Source organism: Acanthopagrus latus, chromosome 6, assembly GCF_904848185.1.
Source record: "Acanthopagrus latus isolate v.2019 chromosome 6, fAcaLat1.1, whole genome shotgun sequence".
In the NCBI taxonomy this organism is placed as follows: Eukaryota; Metazoa; Chordata; class Actinopteri; order Spariformes; family Sparidae; genus Acanthopagrus; species Acanthopagrus latus.
The window spans coordinates 28180598-28202901 of record NC_051044.1 but is presented as its reverse complement, the minus strand read 5'-3'; the positions used below and the strand labels follow the sequence as shown (position 1 = coordinate 28202901).

At 40.9% G+C, this 22304-nt stretch overlaps 1 protein-coding gene across 2 annotated transcripts in view; it reads right to left on the bottom strand.

Moving 5' to 3' along the window:
* The window catches only part of cntn4 (contactin 4), a 162347-nt gene that overhangs the window by 58603 nt on the left and 81440 nt on the right, over positions 1 to 22304 (bottom strand). For both annotated transcript variants that reach the window (XM_037102439.1, XM_037102440.1), the window contains exons 6-9: positions 8852 to 9055; positions 6170 to 6272; positions 5095 to 5279; positions 162 to 301 (exon numbers count right to left, since the gene is read on the bottom strand). In XM_037102439.1, the coding sequence (XP_036958334.1) occupies positions 162 to 301; positions 5095 to 5279; positions 6170 to 6272; positions 8852 to 9055 (632 nt within the window). The remainder of the gene's footprint in view (positions 1 to 161; positions 302 to 5094; positions 5280 to 6169; positions 6273 to 8851; positions 9056 to 22304) is intronic.

The following is a 22304-nucleotide window of genomic DNA, read 5'->3' as shown; positions in this document are numbered from 1 at the left end:
AATACAGTACATGGCTGCTCACATTCCTCATTCAGCAGCAGCAAGTACGCAAGGAACATCTGTGCCAGAGCTGCTGCTGCTGCTGCTGCTGCAAGTCTAGCCTTGGAAGGAGAGTGTTATCTTCAATTTCTAAAGACATGCTTGTGCTTGGCAGATCTCACCTCTGCCGACTCCAGGTTCTCTCCATTTTTCATCCACCTGTACGAAGGCTTCGGCTTCCCTGTGGCTTTACACTCCCACACCAACGAGTCATCAATGAGCTTCTGGACATCTTGGGGTTTCTCAATGAGATGAGGCGGGGCTGGAAACATTGACAATGTGACAGTGAGCTGAGGTTGCTGAATTAGAAATTTTGACACAGACAAAATATTGTAGTTTTCAGAGAATGACAAATCAGAGAAGGCATATTGTGTACTGATTTAGTTGCTAAAATCATGTGAACAGTAGCTATCTGCATCTTCTCATTTGCCACAATCCAGTTAGGACGAGGTGAGTTGTCGGCAATGTTTATATTCCTATCTTAGTCACTTTCAATTATGAGGCTAGAATGCGCTCGCAGAAATTACATTTTAATGAGAAGTACTGCAAGCTTTGAGTACTATACTTTTTTTTTAACCCTGGGTTTCATCTCTCAGGCTGCACACTGTCTGCACTGATTATTTCTGTCAGCTTTTTTATTATTATATTATTATATTTGAAGCTACTTGACATTTAACTACCACCGCAACAAACCATCGACCCAAAATAATGTCATGTGTATTTTAGGTTCCATTGTGCACCCCAGATGTTCATTGGTTTTGGTTTATCATAATCGTCATGATTTAAAATCATGACATCAGTTCTAGATTTGGTTGACTCGTTGCTTTAGTCCGTGTATCAGAAGAGATCCACAATCAGTGATGAGAGTAGCCTTTGGTGTCAGCACCCTGACATCCCGCATTTACTGCGTTTAGTTCAAGGCTAGTTCACATTTTAGAGTTCCTTTCATTTTCCAAGTGTGGAACCAAAGTGGTTAAAACCCATTCCCACATCCATAAGGGCGACTACTGGTGCCATAAATCCCTCCATTCAATACAATCCAAGTAAATGCTGGTATAATTACTCAGGAGCAGAACTGATTGTTGCTGTGTCACTCAAGTAATTCAAGGCTAGTTAACGATTAAGCCTAAAAAAAAATGGTACATAAAACTCGATCTGTAAAGCTCTGTGTGTTAATGCGCTATACGTTCTGGATGATGTGTAGGTCAAGCCACTATCATCCTATATCACACAAGGCCAGCGTAAGGACAAGAGTAATGGCTGACCGCACTTTTCCATTCTGCAGACCTCGCCTGATGTCACTTTCAAGGACTGACCTTTGTGGAGGCTTTTTCAGCACCCGTACAAATCCGGCTCTAATTGGCCTCTGCTATATAGTATTTGCTTTTCAGTAAAGCGGGATAACACAAAGACCAATTCAATAAACTGCGGTTGTAGCGCTGCAATCTCTCTGTGCATTACAACTTCAACATGCAGTCGATGAGTGAGCTTCGCTGTGTGTATGTGGGTGTTCAGAGCCGCGGAGTGAGGGCCGATAAAAAGAGGTGCGTGCAGAGACCAGAGGGGGGTATTGCTGCACTCTGGTGTATTTATGTTGGAGTCCTGCACAGATTCAGCATCATCCAGTCCCCTATCAAAGAGATATTTGTATTTGTGGATCATGTGTCGTGGCGTAGGCCTCTAAGATCCCTTTGGCAGCCGAGGCTGCAGCACAAGGTTGGCTGAGGTCATTAACATTTAACTTGTGTGGAGGCTGTGCTGCTGCCATCTGTGCAAACAGTAAAAAGGTTACAATTCCCTTTGAACGAAAGCTGCTGTTTTTTTTTCTGCTACAGAAAAGAGACAATTACGCTCAAACTATGTGGTGTGACATCTGCGCTAACCTTCACTTTATTACAGGTGCTATAAAAAAAATATATAAATCAATTTAATCACATTGACATTAGGCGTGTCATGATTTTCCAAATCCACAATTTGACTTTTAAGGTCGATTCTAATGTCACAATTCGATTCAATTTGAATTTTCTTTCTTTCTTTTTTTTTTTTTCCAGCATGGACAGCAATGTTATTATTAGGCAGCAGCATCTGGATTTGAGAAGATCAAGAGAACATTGGTTTATGCGCCACAACCTGACATTTAACATTTTTTCTTCGAAAAGATGAGGATATTTTACAACCAGGGTGCAAAGTACTTTGGAACATGGGGGAGCTTTGCATTAACGGCACTTTTACACTAGCATCAAAATCTCTATTTTTTAAAACACTAAGAAGGCTCGACATGACATGCAACTTTGCTCGTAGTGTCACCAGGGTCTCTACACTTGAACACGAGCATTGAGAACATTGTTTGTGTACACAGAGTTTACTAAAAATAAGGTTTTCGAACAACTCACATGGCTTCTTCCTCTAGCCGTCGTCATGGCAGCCCAGACATACTCGAGGATCAACACGTCTGGGTAGAGTGTATGTGGTTCAGTTGAGCAATGTGTAGAGACTCTGGTGTTACTACAAGCCTTCTTAGTGTTTTAAAAATAGCGATTTTCATGCTAGTGTAAAAGTGCCCCATGCACTCCCACTGAAAATGAGTTTGAGCCGAAAACGAAAATGCGGTCAAGTGCCTCTTTTGTAGTAATTATGCTTTTACACAAAGGTTTGACTCATATACATTAACAAAAAAAAAAAAAAAAAAAAAGCCGAGGTTGCATTTTGATGAGAGTTTCACTTTAAGGTAAGGGCTTCTCCCAATTAACCTCATAGACAACTAGAATGTGCTTTGAGACCTCGGCACCAGCCCCCTCGGTTCTGTCTGCATTGTGCCACAAATGGAGGTAAAGAACACCCTTTCAGCTTCATCACCAGCCTTTTCACCTGAACAAGCGTGTGTGGCATTTGTGTCATGCGTGGTTAGAGAAAGATGGTCGAAAGTTACTCCATGGGACTCCTTCACCTGTCATTTAACATCACATCCCACAGCAATCCTCCATCAGGGCCTGGCTGAGCTGCACCACCCACTGCACCATTCACCACTGCACTGTACTTGTGGGTTTTTTTTTTTACTCCTTGCTGTCAGGGTCCCTCACTCTATCCCTCTCCCGCTGCGAATGTATTGACTCTCAGTCAGCGCGTACCAAATGGAAGCAGGCAGCCCATCTCTGCCCACGCCAGGCCAAGCGCGCATGCAATCAGAACAACATCAAGTGGCTAAAGAAGGAGAGAGATGGGGATTTGCCTTATCAGTGAAATCGCTGTGAGATAATGCAGCTAATATCAACGTCAACGCACATTTTCTTTCCCAGAAATGGAAATTTAACAAGGCAACCCTTGTGTTTGGCTTGAGGAGTAGTTAAAACATCTCCCAACACAGAATTATAGAGAACGACTGCCTCTGAATGCACTCAGCTAAAGAGAACTGATTAATTTAATATCACCTTGAGCTTAAAACTAAAACTGTGCATCAGTGCAGCTAATGAATTCCTGTTTCAGTTAGTAAATCAAGGCTGGAAAGAGAGATTGAAAAATGAACGACTTTAAAAACACTGTTTCATATTTCGAACATATTATTCTTGCAGCATTAGTGGGACTGAAGGAAGATTGAGTTCTAACGTCTCAGTAGACTAACACTGCATCGCAAGTGCGAGAATCTAAAAAAATGACCACAATGCCACCATAAAGTACCACTCGCACATCTTCCTGTCTAACACAAAGCCCAGCTCGCCTGGATGTACAAGAGATACCCTTATCGATCCTCCCATTGGCTTACACTGCTGACGAATGTCTCAAAGGCTTAATTCAAAGGGAGTTCAAAATAAGATTACTGATTTTTATCACCTGCCTGCAGACAGCAGGAGAGGGAGCGAGAGAGAGAGAGAGAGAGAGAGAGAGAGAGAGAGAGAGAGAGAGAGAGAGAGCCGGAGTGACAAAACACATCAAAAATGAGAGAGGAGCTGCAGCTCAGAAGGACAAATGAAGCCTCGGTGGGTCACAGCGGGCTCCTGGGCTATTAGACCAAAAAGAGGCTGAGAGCTTTCAGAGCTCTTGTAAATAAGAGCAAATTGTTTAATGCCCCAAATGAGTTATTGTTTGACAGCTGACACAGCGTGACTTAAAGGGGGAGAAAATCAGAGGGAAGAAAACAGAGAGCGGACGCGGTGGGAGGAAAATCCATACATTGTTCAAAGAGAAAGTTAACTGCCGGCAAACCTGAAGGGGAAAAAAAATAAAAAATTGCAGCGAACAGTCGAATGGAAATGAATTGTTTTTATACACTCATCCGTGACCATGTCATTGACGAGGTGGGTAAAGAGCTGCAATAATACAGCTGATTACAGCTGCTGTGGGCAGAGAGGTTGGCTGACTTTGATTATTAAGTATGATGGACACATTGGATTTACATGAGCTTCCGCCTCGCTAAAACATTTCCTTTAAAATAAGAAATCGACACCGTCAAGTAAAGATAAGAGTTTTCATCAAAACGATTTCTTCAAAAATATTCAAATATCTACGGTCCTTCATTTTGTGCGAGCGGATTATTCTCCTGATGCTGGATAATGGGATGAAGAGTCAGCAGTCATCATGACTTCTAGTATCTGAGCTCAGTAGGTGACTCCGTGACAATGAGGGAATCTACTAACCCCCTTCCAGTGGATCCAGATGCTGCTGTGCAGATTATGTCCCTGACATATGTGCCACTGGTCTATGTATAGTACATTTAACGGCTTTGATCCGCAGTCAAGTTGGATGTCAATCACGATGCCATCTGGTGGAACCCAATACAAGGCTCACCAGCAAGGTCGTATCCAAGGGCTCAGCCTCATCCGCATCACTCCTTTAATCTGGATCAAAATATTAGAGGCATCATGGCTGACAGCCTTTAATCATTTTGATGTGCTGTTAAAACGAGCCTCCCTCCTCGCGTGCGCCACATGATGCCTCTGCTGATCTCCGCTGACTGCTTCATAAGACCGGTTGTGTCTGCCTGCGCTGCCTCTCAGTCTGAGCGGGCCTGACAGATGTGGTTCGGCTGGTCAAATATTCATGCGCGTCAGGATCACCTACCGTAGAAGGAGAGCTTTCCTTTCACTGTGTTCATTCCCCTGGAGTTCTCGGCCACACACTCGTACGTGCCGGCATCCTCCTGCTGGAAATACGGGATTTCCAGGACGCCACTGGCTTTCCTCATGTCTACCTTCCTGGGGAAGGGCACACCGTCCACTCTCCTCCAGTTTATGGATGGTACCGGGCTGTCAGAAGAGATGTGGAGATGATTAAGATTCTGAGGCTGCAGCTTTCAGGCTTTTTTTTGTGAATCACTTTTTGCTCAAGGGCAGATTCTGACTTATTTAAAGGTTATTTGAGGGCTTGCCATGAAAAGACACATGAAAAGAACCAATGTTTCTTTATTTTTGTATAGTGAAAATCATTTTTAGTGTTATTGTTTTGTGGGACAAGGAATTCAAAAAACATAAACCAGGCACTTTTGATAAGGATGCTACGGGTCGAAAATGCTGAAATGCAAAAATGTCTAATTCCTCATATGTGTCTGTTAAAGTCCCCCTCAAGAATATTTGAGCATCACTGTGTTGAACTACACACAGACACTAGAAGGCTGCTTTCACATTCATTGCTCACAGAAGGAATTTATTTTTTTTAAATTTATTTAATTAAATTTATAAACCTGCCATTCTAAGTCCTTTTTGGGGGTGGGGGTGGGGGTGGGGGGGGAACATGTGACCTTTTTTACGCCATGATTTGACTTCAATATTAGTTTCAGAAGGGAAATTGAAGGGACTTCTAAGGTGTGCATTTAAAAAAGATGTCATTCCTTGGTGATTGTAAAAATGCAAAAATTACTCTAGAGGACTCCCTGGCCCGAGGTAACCTGCGGCATCTCATCCAGTCCTGTACTCAGGGTTTTTATAGATTGCCGAACACAACCTGGTATTTTAACTTAAGATTTTCTACACCACGAAGATGTGCCCCCTCATTTCTTAGATGTGCAGCCTAGCTTGAAACACACGAGGATTGCAGCAAAGTGGTGAAACACATGAAAAAAATATCCAAGCGCTCTTCTGGTAATATTTTTCTTTTATGTGCCGGTGAGCATGCTGAGCTTGACTAAGAGTGGGCTTACTTTCCCAGAGCAAAGCATTCCAGCTTTACAGTGGATCCTTTGGCAACGTGAACAACCTCTGGAAACTGAACTTCAATCTTTGGCTCGTATTCACCCATCACACCTGAAAGAGAAATGCAAATGAGCATCAGCGCAAAAAAGCAGAGAGAAAAAAAAAGTTGTGTTTCTGATGTTTAACTCAAGCTAAACAACTCTGGCAAGAAAACTACATAAAGACCCAAGTTGTGGCTTGTGCTGCTGCTAGAGTTAGCGCGAACCTATTTCAAGTGACTACGAGCTGAAATGTTTTTCGGCTTCCAGTGCTCTGCGATCTGAGCAGCAGAAACACTCCCTGCTCTCACTGCTGTCTCCCATTGAAAAGAATGAGTCAGAAACACAGCTTTCCAGTGGACATGCAACACACTGATGTTGAATGGAGAGAAAAGAAAAAAAAAAAAAAACAACTTTGAGAATACATAGACGGTTTGAGCTTTTACATCCAGATGAGTTTCATCTTGTTGTAGTGCTAACAGCTATGAACCAGAAAATGGGCCCATAAAATCCCCCTGGGTACCGCTACTGTGTCTACAAAGCATCCCATTCACTGTCGGTGAAGCAGCTCCGGTGGATTATAATATTGCTGCTGTGCATGCTAAAAATCTCTGGATAAAGGAGCAGACGTGAATGTGTGCTCTCTGGTGTTCTAGCTTTGGGAGAGACTTATTCATAAATCAGAAGTGGAGTTTCTAACATTGTTGGAAAAGAACACAAGTGTTTTTTGTCCCCCCCCCTCCCCTTAAATGACACAAAGGCAAATCATATTAATGAAAATGTGTAATTGTACTCTCATTTCTCCTAGCTGTTCCAATTCTGGGTGTACGACGTGGTATTTTAGGCTCCTCTCATCCAGCAGTGTGACAATAGGTTTTCCCCATTGCTGTAATTCAAGGCTGTGTTGCACAAATAGCTCTGGAGATGGAGGAAACAGGCCAATTTCATCTCGCTGATTTGGTGAGCCATGTGTTATCAGGATGGCTCCCTGAGTGACTGTGAAAGCTAATTCAGATCCTTATCACAACTGTCTCATACTGGAACCCGACCACAGCACTATCAGCCATTTTAAGCAGACAGGTGGAAGTGGACGGGTAATTGTCTCATACCATAACCTTTTGTAGGGGACACCTGTACAATGTGCATGCCGGCAGCCCCCCCTCCCCCCTGTGACCGTGTGGCAGAGTTGATGTTCTGCTGCTCTCGCGGTTAAAATAAAAATACATGTGAAAAAAGGAAGGCGGGGTAGGGACGTGCTCAAATCATCTATTAGCAATTTTTCTACCATCTTGCAAACAGTGAAATAAGAACATTTAGAATTTACTTCCACAAAACACACCCAACAAAAACATTAAAGGTGTCCTATGCAACAATTTGTAGCAATGTATTTTCAGCTGCAACTCAATGATTACAGAAATATTAGAGGAGTGGTGTAGGAATTCTACAGGCAGCAGTGGGTCTCACTGAGCCGTTCCTCTGTGGGCAAACGTTGTTAATGTCCCTTTGATCATGAAGGGGACACCACTTTAAGGAATACATCGACTCCACTAATTTTTCATGATTCAGTAATGAAAGTACATCATTTAGAGAATATTATATATTCAAGGCGAAACAGATGAGACAAGCAGGACAGCGAAGAAAGACAATGTTACAGATCCGTCTGCTACTTCAGCACCACGGACAGCTATACCGATTCAGCAACACACAGTTAGGCTACTGATGTTTCAGTGACAGAGACACCATTCACCCTCTTACAAGACACTTTTCAAATATGAAAATACTGCAGGTATCAGTCTCAGATATAATTTTACTGAGGCTACTTTGTGTATAACCATAAGGTTTAAACATATGTTATTGTGTCTTGTGATCTTTTAATAACCCAATGTATTATTGTATAACATTATAAAGCTAAGAAAGACAATCCCTAACAAATGTATAGGATCAGAGGTAATGTTCACTTTTGGGAGTTTTAATTTTTTGTGTGCGACAGATCAGCTGTAATTAATTGGAAGACATAAACCCATCTAAATGTCACAAAATACATTCTGCTGAAAATAACAATTTAGCCTGATATTTCTTGCTCTGCATTACACTACATATGGTAGGAGCATGCTTCTGGGACACAAGTCCACAATTAGATTACTTGCTGACAATGACCTTTCTTCTGGAGTGCCTTGATAAGGCCAGCCTAAAGCATCAGATCCACATGTTAAAGGACATGCTGAAATTAGCAAAGAAAGAGATAATTAACCTTTGAGTTTCATTTGTATTCCTTCAAACCACTCGTCCTACTTTCAGGCACCACATGCAGCAAGTCTGGCTTTTCGTTTATCATGACGACTGAAAAAAATTCTTTGCACAGCACTTTTATTTATTATATTATAGTATTACAATGGAAACCCCACTGAGTGAAAAGAAGACATTTTTTTAGGCAACAATTTGTAATATAATGTAAATGTAATGTAATGTAAAATGTATGGTGAACCATGTGCTTATCAAAGCATTACACACTGGCAAATGTCCCCCCATATGCCTTTAAGGAATGGGATATTTTTCATGTCCACCTAACTGCAAGTGTATTAATATGCTCATAAAACACCTAGACATAAAAAAAAAAAAAATGAATGGGTGCCGTTATGATGTATTACTCACCATCACTGCGGAGCACGAGTGGGGTGGGTGGACCCTGGACTCGGGTCTTTGTGACGGTGTTGGTCACCACACAGGTGTAATTTCCAACATCTGAGGGCTCCACTTTGGCGATGTACAAATTCCCCGTCTCCTGTGAGATGAAGCGGCGAGTATCCTGCTTCACGTATGTCGGGTACTCATTGAAAATCCAGGAAAATATGAGATCTGTGGGAGAGGAAGAAAATGAGAATTCTCACATTAAATGAAGAAACAAAAGGTTTTTTTTTAAAAAATATATTTTGAAAAGGGGCCATTAAACACGCAGGGAGGAAGTGACATGGTTTGGCTGTGCCGGTGTGTGCGAAGTTTTAGACCTCCTGAGGTTGTGAAAGTTATATCAACGCTAAGGTGAAAATTGATGACGGGATCTGCGAGAGGTCACAAACAAATGTAATTATCTGGACTGGACTCAAATGACCATTTATCTTGTGGATGAGGTCTGCATACTCAAATAGGGATTTGGGAGACACTGGGGTGCGTGTTGTGATGACTAATTACAGTTCTCCGCACAGCCAACTGCGACGGAGGCCGTTTCTAACAGACCACGGCAACAAAAGGCATGAAACTTCAAATAATTCAAGTCAACATGAATCTAAATTTGGCTTCTTTGATATCAGAAGTAACAGAATAACCAGTATATATACACCTTAATCAGTTCTGAGTCATTTAGAAGCTTATTCAAACAGTAATAATGACATTTAATTATATAGCTGGTTAGTAGGCAGACTCACAGATACACTATTAAGCACCTTATTGATGCTGATCATTAAAATAAAATCCAGCATCTGGCTCTCAACTAACTGATCATCATTTTTTATGTAATCCTTGTTCTCTAGATATTAGCTCCTGATTAATTCCGTGAAATTTAACATTATATAAATTGCACAACACTTAATATACATCGCATGTTATAAGTTTGGATGAAGATTTGTTACACATGATTTATTAAGGCAATGGAAAACTCCAAATGTTTATGCTTGTTGGATACAGAATTGCTTGTTTCACACAAATCACTACCACAATAGTGTTTCTACTCTTCCTAACCAAAAATGGGCCCAATCTTCTTTGTTTCAAGCTGTCAAAATTGCCAAGGGTTAACAGGCATTGTTATTGCAGTTACGATTGTAAAGTGTGGGCCAGGATTTTCTAATACGATATCTCAACCAACTTCAAGAGACCAGCCAATGCTCTGAGTTATTGCTAACAGGAAGTGGAGCATCATGTTGGTGAGCGCCTGCCAGACTGCTAAAATCAATAAAACAGTGTTAGAGTTTAAATGCCAGCCTTTCCCCAAAGTCACGTAATTGTGTTCGAGTATGTCAAAATGAGCAAAACACACATTTTGATGTCTTGAGATGCCAAAGAATTAATCTGTCTTGCTTTCTTATACATATATGTATATATACCTGTATATACACACACACACACACACACACACACACACACAATATAATGTATAATTAATAAAAATGAATTATCTATTTATTCATTCAATTACTGAGAAGATGATGAAGTAATAATATTAATCTAATTACTATCTTATAATAATTAAATACTGACTGTTACTAGAGATGAAACTAAGTCATTATGGGACTCAATGAACCTGGTCAATATTCCACAGAAAAATGTGAACAATTACTCTATACAGTTTACATAAAATGTTTAAAAAACACTTAAAAATAACTTCATCACTGGAAGCTGTACCCACCCACTGAAATCATCTCCACCATGAATTCACAGAGATGTCAGAAATGTGTTGCAGAAGTGAGCAGCTATGGCATCTGAGAAATGAAATCTCATTTTACAACCTGCTGTCCTGCAATTTCAAGAAATGATGTGAATGATGTGCCCCACACATGTGAAGTGAGGGAAATAATTTTCTCATGTAATTGTCATGCCTCTATCTATGTTTCAGCAGCTGCGTTAAACATCAGGATACAGTGTATAAGTAGTAGTTAGTAGTAGTTCTGTATGCCTCTGGCTCGCTCGTATGAGAACTGCCGCTGGATGAGTTCTTCACATTGCCGATGTGAGCTCATCATCTGAACGCTGTGACGTAATGTACTGCTCATGAGTTTTGCAGCCGGTCTAACTGACAGGCGTGTGCCATTTTCCTGCTGAGCTTAATCAAACCCTACCACTTGTTAGTGGACTAGCAATTAAACAAAACAGCCGAGGAGGAACCCTCCCCTTCGCCTCCCCGTGCTGCTTGGCCATTTATCACAGCATGATCCTATACTCCTGCTGGCTGAAAGGCGCCAGTGCTGTGCTGTACAGGGAGCAAAGGAGGCGGTGGATCAGTACCATTTGGGGCTCGGGCCTATGCTTTGGCGGCTGTGCGCGTTGAACACGGAGTGATGGCACATCAGTCGTCCATGGGGACAAGGGACACTTCAAGGCAGGATAAGGCATGTTGTTTGTTTCCTCTCCAGTGCCTTTGGACTACGGCTGCACCTGCTCTCGTTCTATGTTTAAAACCCATATGACTACATGGCACAACATGAGCTGCACAATGCCGCAGAGAGCGACAACATAATGAGATATCTCTCACAGCTGGCCCAACAGCCTTCACAAAATCATCCAGGGCATTGATTTTATGGGTTACACAATGCTCCGTGGTATAAAACAGGCCATCTCCAAGACAAAATGTAGAAGAAATCCAGCTGGGAGACAGCATTACAATCACTGCCATGGTTACAGCAACTCGGCCTTCTTTTATCACGATGATATCAGCACACGAGCCCAAGATTTAAGATGTTTAAAGGGGACAGATTTCTCTCATTTTCAGGTTCACAGTTTTATTTTAGCTCGCTACTAGAATGGGATATTATGCTTTGATGCTCAAAATACGCATCAGTTTCCTAAAACTGTCCAGTGCATCAGCGTTGTATTCTCCCTCTGTCTGAAAAGCTCCTGTCTCTTTAAGGCCCCCCCCATCCCGAATACCCAGTCTGCTCTGATTGGTCAGCTCACGCACACCTGTGCTGGCACCGCTCGCCGTCTCTACAGTCAGCTAGGCTGCATTTTCATTTTCATTTCCAGTTAGCTTCACCTCTACTGCGACTCAAGGCATAAATTATGCAAATGTGTGACATAGTGATATCAAGAAGTCATGGAATTAAAGGCAGGAATACTGATGAGGTGTTTAAGGCACCTCAGGAGAAGAGCTTCTGTTTGCTCTGGCTTTAAGATTTTTAAATTTGAAGACCTTTTACATGCACAAGAACCTGTACAACCCTGAGGGAAACGGGGAAAAAAAATGAATATGTCTCCCTTTAAGTCTGGAAAAAATTATGTTTCAAAGAGGAACATTTACAATAATCTTGACGTTTAACTACTTGTAAAACAATTTCTTTTGGGCTGTCCAAAACTCCTTGTTGCACTTCCAAAACATGATCCTTCTAAAGCTTCCAGGAGTCCCTGAAGTCTTCTTTGTGGCTTCCCTCTAGGTTAAAGATCAATTTGCATAAGTCACAATGAATAAAGCTGCTCCGCTCACAAAAGAAGACCGAAGAGCAGCTTCAAAGGACAGGACTCTTTGAATATTCAAGGACTGAACAAGACGTGCAAGTCAAACGTGCCCGTCTCCTTACGCAGTTAGGATCACGCCCTGACTGATTTGTGATAATGTAGAGATGGAGCATGAGGACAAAGATGGTGGGCAGTAATACCTGAGTAGGTCTATCATCTTTAATAACAGACCAGACAGGTAAGGGCTCTATCAGTGAAGGGCACCTGTAAATGGACAGGCGCACAGCTATGTGTGTGTATACTGTCAACTCATGTGTTACTGCACAGTGAGAGAAGGTCATTCCATGAAGGCAAATAAATATTCAACAAGACACTGTCAGTATATCCATATGATAACAATAGTTGGAATGCAACTCTTATGATGACATATTTGCATTCATTTTAACTTCATGCTTTATGCGTAGTATGTTTACTTATTAAAAGGGCACTCGAGCAATAACTCTGAGTATCCTTTTATACCCTGAATCCCTATTTTAAAAGCCTGCTCCATCTATTCATCAGGAAATCCCCTGAACATGTATTATTTGTGGCAACACAACTGCATTTATATATCCTGTCGTGACAAAAACCGAACAGCAGTGATGGTGTAGGGCTTTGACACAGTCCTGTCTGTATACCGATATGTGTTTTTGACAGAAATTCTTACATCTTTGAATTATTGATATTATTTGTAGTTCAATTTTCCTTTTTCAAATTGTTATAGGCGCCTGCATTGTTCCTCTTGTATCCTGGGCCTCTGGCAGTTTCACACTCTGCTCTCGGCGTTGAAGTCCTACCGCTGACGCAAAAGACAACTGGATCGTTTCTGTTGCCCTTAGAGACACAACTATTAACAACACAGGACCATATGTGAGGTTATTTATTAATCTAGTCTGGAGAAGTGAGGGCACACAGACGAACCGCATTGCGAGGTGCTTGCAGACAAAGTAGCATAGTGAAAGCGAGATTTATAGGGCGCCAATCTATATGCAGATGGTGTCATTATTCTGTAGTAATTATACTGTGTAATAAAAATGTATTTCACAATTTTAAAGCTGCTGCTCGCGATATTTTGTTAATAAAGTGTTAAATAGCTCTATAGTTCAACAGTAATCACTGTGCCCCTGCGCGCTTTATTCAATCAGGACAGAGAATCCCATGAAGAGGCGATCCTGTCTGCTCGTGAATACGCAAAGCACAAGTTTACTCCTGTTTGCTGCTATGTCTGCTGACTACCGCTGCACGGTCATGTGGTGTCGCAGAGAGGAGGGAGGGGGTCGCTGACGGCAAAACGGACAGCAGGTTAGCTCAAACAACGACAAACACTTTCAGCAGCTTACAGGCTCGTACCAGTATCACCACATGAATGTATAGAGAGTTGGCAAACAAGTGGCAAAATAAATGTGGACTATAGTTATTGCAGTGGTCGAAGATTTTTAAGCCAATTTAGTTTACAGCTCAGTTATGCTGAACACATGTATTGTAATTGTAATTGTATTGTAATTTCTAAACATTATTTAAATGGCCATTATAAAGTTGAAAATGATGTTTATAAATGCCTAATACATGGTTTATAAAGCATTTAACATAACAGTGAAATAACTGATAAATAAAGAATAATTACCTAATTTCAAAACTTAACACCCACAGTTTGTAACTTTCTGAGATCTGAAAAAATGAGCCAGGTGAATTCACATCAGGTGACATCACCTGGCTCACTGTTTTCAGATCTTAGAGAGTTGCTCCAGAGCCATGAAGACATTATTAAACCATTTCTAAGGCTGTGTAGTCCTCTCCATAACAACTAACTTACCCTTTTCATTTCACTATGGGTATTCTTATAAGTATGTATCAATATGTGCATTACCTCCCATTTAAGTTCTATACAGTGAAAAAAAAATATGATGCCTTCATTCAGTTAAAGCATCCATTAGAGGACGTACGCAGGATGGAGGCTGTACATTTCAGTCTAATTGGCTGTGGAGGTTTCTCTGGCTTTGTAGATATGGCATCGTAGAAGTCAACAATGGAAAGATGAGCACGCGCATCGCATTTTCCAGTTGCAGTTGATTTGAGCTAGATACACAGAATGCAGCCGATGACAGCAGAATGGGGCAAGTGCGCTAACGGCTGCCTCGACTGGCACCCCTCATGCCTCTGTTACAGGCAGTGACGTCGGCTAGCAGTTGAAAAAACAGACGTGTTTTTTTTTTTTTTTTTTTTTTTAAATTTAATTTTCCTATAATGTGATTAATTTTTACACAGTACAGGCCCTGGCCTGCTTCTCGTCCTCCTGCTGCAGCCACAGAGCACAGCCAGCCACTGACACCATCCCAGGGGCCTCTCCCTACTGATAAAAGCTATACATATTCATTTGGACGCGGACGATATTCATGACATAGTGGACAACAACAAAAGTATAGGTTTTGGCAACAAACAAAGCAGCCATCTGTCAACACAAAAGGATGTCTGCAGTTTTACTATTCCATCAGGACGCTTTGGCAGCATGATATATTACCAGCATCAGCTGCCTCATCATTTGATATTAATAATATATGTAAGAGCACACTGACAACAATATGAATTTTTAATAACCCAATTACAACACAGTAGAATGTGGGCATGCAGCAAAATGCATAGATTTACAACAAAATGGTGCACATTCGTCCTTTCCTAAGCAGACTGAATAATTCTTTGATTACAGGCATCAGCAGCATGGTATCACATTCATGAGCAGGGGGGTAGTGTCAAACAGGGTAAAACATGCTGATCTGGTACAACATGAACTAGTTTTTCTAAAATACTTCCGGAGCAAGAGAGCTGAAGCAGCGTGGTCACATGAGAGACGTCCTACAATCAACAGAGAAACTAAAAGCCTCGCAATTTGGTCCTATTAGAATCTGCCCATTCACTGCTTTACGTAACAGCGTCTACAAGATTTTGCCTCTTCGCAAGGAAACAAACAATCAGAAAAAAGATACTCTGCACAACCCTCCTCACTTGAACCACTGTCATCCCACATTGTGTTACTGAGTGCAGTACTCCCATTTCTGCTCCCGGCTCCAAGAATCCTCTGCTTACTGTTTCCTTTACAGGACCGGACAGGATGCACATGCTCTGTGTTCTCAAAGCCTCGGGTGGGAGCAAAGCAGGGACAACGCACCCACACAATAACAGCAAAAATCTACTCTAAGTGGAGACGCACAAAAGTGATTTCAGCGCTGGCCTGATTTCCCCATTAGAAAATAGAGGTCAGCAGCATTAGGTCCACGACTAAACACAGTAATCGTGTAGTACAAAGAGCGAAGCTGGGTAACACTGGCAGCCCATTAATGCGCTCGGCTTTGAAAAAGACAGAAAGTGACAGGCTCTCAGCTCCTCTCCCTGCCTCTGATCCACAGTGACAGACAGGAGGGGAACTGAACTGCACATTTGGGAGAAACACACATTTTGGAGGCGGCTTGGTTTAAGAAACACGACTCGCGCTGTAACCAGGTTGAGTTAATCCGTTCTCCCTCCTCGGACTGTGCAGATAGTAATTACCATGCATTGGTGGCATGCTCGACACTGGCCTGTCAGATGGAGAGGGAGTGTATGGAGGCAGCGTGGAGGTGGCAGCCCGCTCTGCCTTTGTGCTCAGATCCAGACTGGCAGAGTGTGTCATGGCTGATCTTCACTCAGGCTTTTCTTCCTGCCTCGCTGCCGCTGATGAAAGAGCAGGTAGGGTCTCTGATGACGGTGGTCACATTAGACGACACGCAGTAGAAACTAATAACGGTTTCTGCTAAAGTTAATTGACAGTGACTGACATGGATTTTGGCCAGCGCCGCTACTATTTTTAGATTTAAGTGGCTGCTAGCTGATCACCGTTCAAGTATTCAACGACTTTACAGATGAGCCGCTGTGGTTAGTCGTTTTACACAAAGTTTTTTTTTTTTTATTGTAAAACCACTCGGTGTAGATTTGAATAAATTTCAACTTTGGCACCCAAAGTGTTTGATTTAAAAAAGACCCCACCCTCATGGATTGGTTGATATAGCAACACATGGGCTGCACCAATTTGTTATTGTCTCCTTATTCTATACAAAAAACAAAAGAAACAAAAATAATATGGACCTTGACTCAACCGCTCCTTTTATAAAACTAAACATTTACTTATTTACTACACATACTTGTACTTTGCTTGAGTACTTCTATGTTCTGCTACTTCATACTTGGAGGCAAATATTGTAATTTGGACTCCACCAGATGTATGTGATAAGTTTAGTGACTAGTTACTTTGCAGAGTGTGGGCTGCATCAGCGTCGTGTTGTTAAAAAAAACCTTAAGAGTGCGCTGACATTTTTTGATCAGAAATCAGATAAATAAACAAAACAAACATTTGTTCTGACAAGAGTAAGGCTGAATATCAAATCTGAGAACTGGCCAGGCTCATTATCAGTCGACCCATGGTAAATATATAATCCATACATGAGAGGATGTGAACATACGATATGATACTCAGGTACATTTACCATCAGATACTTTGAGACTTTATTTGGGGGACTTTCACTTTAAGCAAAAGAAATTGGAAAACAACATTTGTTACTTTTACTAGTATCTTTTTTCAGCACTTCTTACAACACTGTGCAATTATAGGTGGAGCTTCTGGGTCTTTAAAGTAAAGAAATCCTGCTTTCCTTTAAATGGCTACCGAGAGGCAACTCCACTGGTTGCAAAAAGAAATCAAATTCAAAATGTAAGCTCATGAGAAAATTACACTATTTCTACCTTGCTTGATTACCACAATAAACAGTTTCCTAATAAGTTTATGGTCTCAATCGCTAGTTCAAGTCTGCTTCAATACAAAATGATGTTCACTGAGTAAAATATGGTCCCATTTAGAGGAAAATGGATGACAAAGCAGGGCATGGACAGGGTTACCTTATGATTTATAAGTAGTCGCTGTGTGTCCTTAGGTTCTCAGCCAGAACCAATCAGCCTGGATATAATGATAGCAGTTAATGCTTCTGCAAACCACAGATGAATCCGAGGTTTACATGTGTACCAAATGTAGCATTACCTGATTTTTAAATGCAGGGGTGGAGGAGGAGGTTGTGGCATTATTACAAACCACAGGGCTGCCAAACAAGCAGCCGCGGTTTGAGTCCATTAGGGACATTTCCAACCCTCATATTGGCGACCAATACCAGCTTTTTACCGAGCTGTTTTTATGGGCACCAAAACTGGTATTTTAAGCCAAACCATTATGTTTTTCTAACCCTAACCAAGTGACAGAGAGAGAAACAGAAAACTGAACCTAAACAAACGTCATATTGCAACATAAAGAAACGTTCAGTTTAAATTCATCTATGGTTTTGCAGACACATCAAAGCGAACACTTATGTATTCTGGGGATGGGTTGCAGGATATCCTCCAAGGCTCCACTGTCTTCTCCAAATGTAGTCACTTCTGGCTCCAAAAAATGATGGCGACAGCCATAATGCCAAACTCATGGCTTCAAAATGGCCATTCACAAACCAATGGGTTACCCTAACGCAATAATTCCCACTGAATATTTTGAAGTTGAATCAACACAACGCCATCCATGTGACTGAAAACTGATATTTCTAAGTCTAGATATACTTAAGCTGTTATTTCCTTTGCCTAAAAATCAAGGTCCACTATTGAATTTTCACATTGCCACGTCTTGCAAGCTTCCATCTACTTAAACACTTAGGTTCAGTGCCTTGGCCACAATAGAAAGGGTCAGAGTTTTTGAGGTTTTTCTTCATGCCTACATTGGGATGCTACGATATAAACCTTTACTACGAATTAAAACACATCCGAAGCTAAAAGCTAAATAACGTCATCACAATCATCATCTTTCGAATCACAAAATATATATTGAATGGAAAACAGCATTTTTAATACTTTCAGATGCCAAAAACATCAAAATTCTACACCTGGAGGACTTTATAATCACTCGCTACTGGAAGGTTTTGGCTATGGTGATGGTTATTATGTTGCAGCAGTCTTCACCATTTGCATTTTTTAAGGCAGCTGGTCGATTCATAGTGGGGGTAAATAAAAACATTGTTTTAGATATTCTATTTCCTCTTTCAGTGATCCCTGTGCTGCTTTTCTTTCCATTGCTGAATGAATAAATGATGACACTCACACATGTGCAGGAGACTCTGTATGTGTGTGTGTGTGTGTGTGTGTGTGTGTGTGTGTGTGTGTGTGTGTGTGTGTGTGTGTGTGTGTGTGTGTGTGTGTGTGAGTGTGTGGATGTGTGAGCCAGAGACCGGCAAAAGTAGAAAAGAGTAGACAAGGTTTGACACACATGCTGTATGTTTTATTCAGCATGAGATGACTGAAGGTGTGACTGGCCTGGTTTGCTTTTTCTCACGTATCTGTCTCAGCTCTTCACCCTGGGCTTTGTCATCCGCACACTGACATTTCCATCTAATCTGTCAATTTGTACTGTAGTAAACCTCATCTTGGACTTATAAAATACAGGGTATGTTAACATTTTATTATTTCCTTTACACTATGTTGCTATGTGCATATGTAACATATAGGGAGATCTTGCTGCATATCACCCCTGAAGAGACAATAGCAATGGCAATAGCGCAGCAGAGGGATATATGTGGACAGTATTTATGCACAGTCGATGGACATTTAACAGTGGTACAGCTGGTATCATGTATTTGATATGTCATGTTGATCCTACTTATTGATAGACCCATTAGTTATTTTTTTCTATCATCATTATTTAGTTAGTAAGTAATTTTTACTATTTTATATTATTTTTATTGTCTTTCCAGGTGAGGACTGTACTGTCGGATTTGATTTTTTTTTTTTTTTGATTTTTTTTCCCATAATCATGTGGTTTGTGTTTTCCAAAATTTGAAAATCAATAAACTCTATGTCATAAAAAAATAGTAGAAAGTCCTTATCTTGAGAAAAAAAATCACAACTTTGAATTAAAATAATCATAATTCAATCTTACCACAGTATTTTTAAATAAAGAAAAAAAAAACAATATATGTTATAATTCAGTATGTATTTAAATCTAAAATATATGGAGGATCTTTTGTTATTTTGTTAAATTAACCATCAAGGAGCAAAGCGGCAGCAAAGTTGCCTCGTAAAAGATAGATTAAATGTGCTCAAAAGAAATCAAGTTAACGTTCATTATAATCTACATTTCACCACCATTTTAATCTTCAATGTCCAGCTCCAGCTGTAACTTATTCAAAAAAGGACACAACAGAGACATGTGCCTCTGAGAAATCACAAATGTTATGACTGTAACTTGTATTCCCTGAAGAAGAGCAACGGGATTGCAACATACTGTCTGATGCAGCTTGAGTGCGGGCTCTGGCTTGCATCATTCTTTCAACAGGTAAAACTGAACGCACTGGGACATATGGGACAACATGGATCCTCAGCAGTCCTGCTCTCATGAGACAGCTGCTTACACTAACACAGCTACTGTTCTGCTGCAGGCTAATACCCTTATATTATGATGAGGAAACTTTGCTAGTTCAAAAAGCTATACATCAATAATTATGCTTTTTATTCAATATGTCATTGGCATTGTAAAGGATTATTGCACCCTTTTAGAATTGCACTCATTTCATATTGTATGACTTATGATGGACAGATAAAAAAAAAAGAAAGAAGGTTTAAAAGCTTTTTCACATTTTGAGTAGTATATCCAAGACCTGGACCCTAGAAGATTGTTAGATTGTTAGTTAGTTAGGTTGTTTTTTTAATGCAGGAATGTTGCATAATATTTTTAAGATAATTTTGTTTTTTATTTTACTGAATTTTCTGGTGCTAACTGGTAATTTCCACCGTGTTTTGACACTTCAATGAGACACTGATGAATTACAGCTGCAACAATACTGTATTAGTAGAACCAACAAATGCCAGCATTCTAATTGTAAAGATTTGTTGTTTTTCTCAGTTGTGAAAGTAATTTTTAGGCTACAACGCGATACGTGAACTATCGGAAAAGTCTGGCCAGCTCAGAAAATGACAAATAACAATGAAACAGGAAAGGACAACACTTTTGTCATATCACAACATAACAACCAAAATCCAAGACAATGTGCTGTCTCCTATAACTATAACAATGTGATATCAATATATTGCCAATTTTTCAGTTATGCCGTAATATCTGACCCTCAAATATTAAAAGCAAACATATGTAAAGCAGAATATGAGGCATCTACAATCTAGGTAAACCAGCCTGTTTCAGTAACTGCACACAGCCTACAGAGAGTAGCAAACAGTCCATCGCTAATTGAGCCGAACTCTTTGCAGCAGGAGATGCAGCAATATAGCTGTAAAGGCCGGCCAGCTATGAGGTGTTATGGATTCGATTTAAAACTCTGGTCCAGTGCTCTGCTAAGCAAGCAGGGTGCTGTGGACGGAGCTGTCATGTTTTCGACAATTGTTATTTTCCCCTTGCACAGCAGGTGACAGCGCATTTCTTCTGGGATGAAATCCCCACAGGCACCGAGGGATTTGTGTTTATGTAGCAGCACCGGGGAGCCTGAGGACATGACGTGTGACTGCAGCCCAGCAGAGAGGATGGAGGTGGTTACACACAACCAAGAGGAAACAGGCACCTCTGAGTTTAGTTCTTTACGTGTTCAGGTGAACATACATACACATATATATATATGGACCTACAGCATGCTACAAAACCTTTTGTTCTTCCTCTCTTTTTGGCTTTCATACCCGCCACACACACACACGTCAGATGCAACAATAACAGCAGTTATGTGTACTGTAAACTTTAAGAGGCTTAGAGGGAGATTTAGGAAGCATGTCACTCACACATGTCTTCTGGGAAATGTGTGCTCGCTACACTCAGACTCCTCTGTGACCTTTTCATACGTGATTAGAAACTCCAATCAACTCAGAGTGTCACTGCCTGGAAATACACTCTATCCCATTTCATGCCGCTGTCATGTCGTTGGCTGTTTGTCAGTGAAGTTTCTCCTCCCTGTAAGGTAACTGAGCCTCGCTGCGCCAGAACTGCGAGGGGTTTGGAGAACAGGCTCAACACTGGATCGTGTGACAGTAACATGAGATATTATTTCAGAGAGCTGAAGTCCCCAGACAGATGAAGAGGACCAAATATGACTCAATGTGGGATTGCGAAAGGAGATTACTCATGGAGATTGTCAAATGTGTCATCTACTAATCAGATTAAGAGCAGAATAATCCCTGACGGGGGAAAAAAAAGAGAAACTACTGAATATGAAACATCTACAGCATCATCAACAAATACCCCTCATCATTCATATTGTCTCTTGTCATGAACTTGATAAACTCCCATGTGACGGCACCAACAGCATCCATATTGGCATATATATTGGCATTCTGCTTAATAATTCTGCTTTAATAATACAAGTTTCAATAGTTTTTTGTTTTTTTTTCACGGTCATTATGAACAGTACACTGCCTCAATACTCAAAGGGGGCAGAGATCGCATGAACGAGCTGAATAAAGATTTCTGCATTAAAATCATTGTTGTCTGCATCGTCCCCACCATTTAGTCTTGTCATTTCTGTGAGTAATTACACGACGGTGATGATCTGTAGTATGCTTTGTACAATCAACTTCTGTCTCACAACCAGCCGTCTGCATTCACCACCTGTTCTGCAGCAGTTGATACAGAGGAGGTTGACAAATAATAGATGCTTAAACATTATGATAACTTTGTTTTTGACTCTCTGGCTTTCTATTCCATCAAAGGTGACACTTAATGCTTTAATGCGTATGAATGTGATGTCAAACATATGTTATGGCCTTTACTGTCACCACATCACAAGCCCGTTCAACACCTGGAAGATTTTGGCGCCGTTTGTTGTACAGCACCCACAGAGGAGAGAGAGAGAGT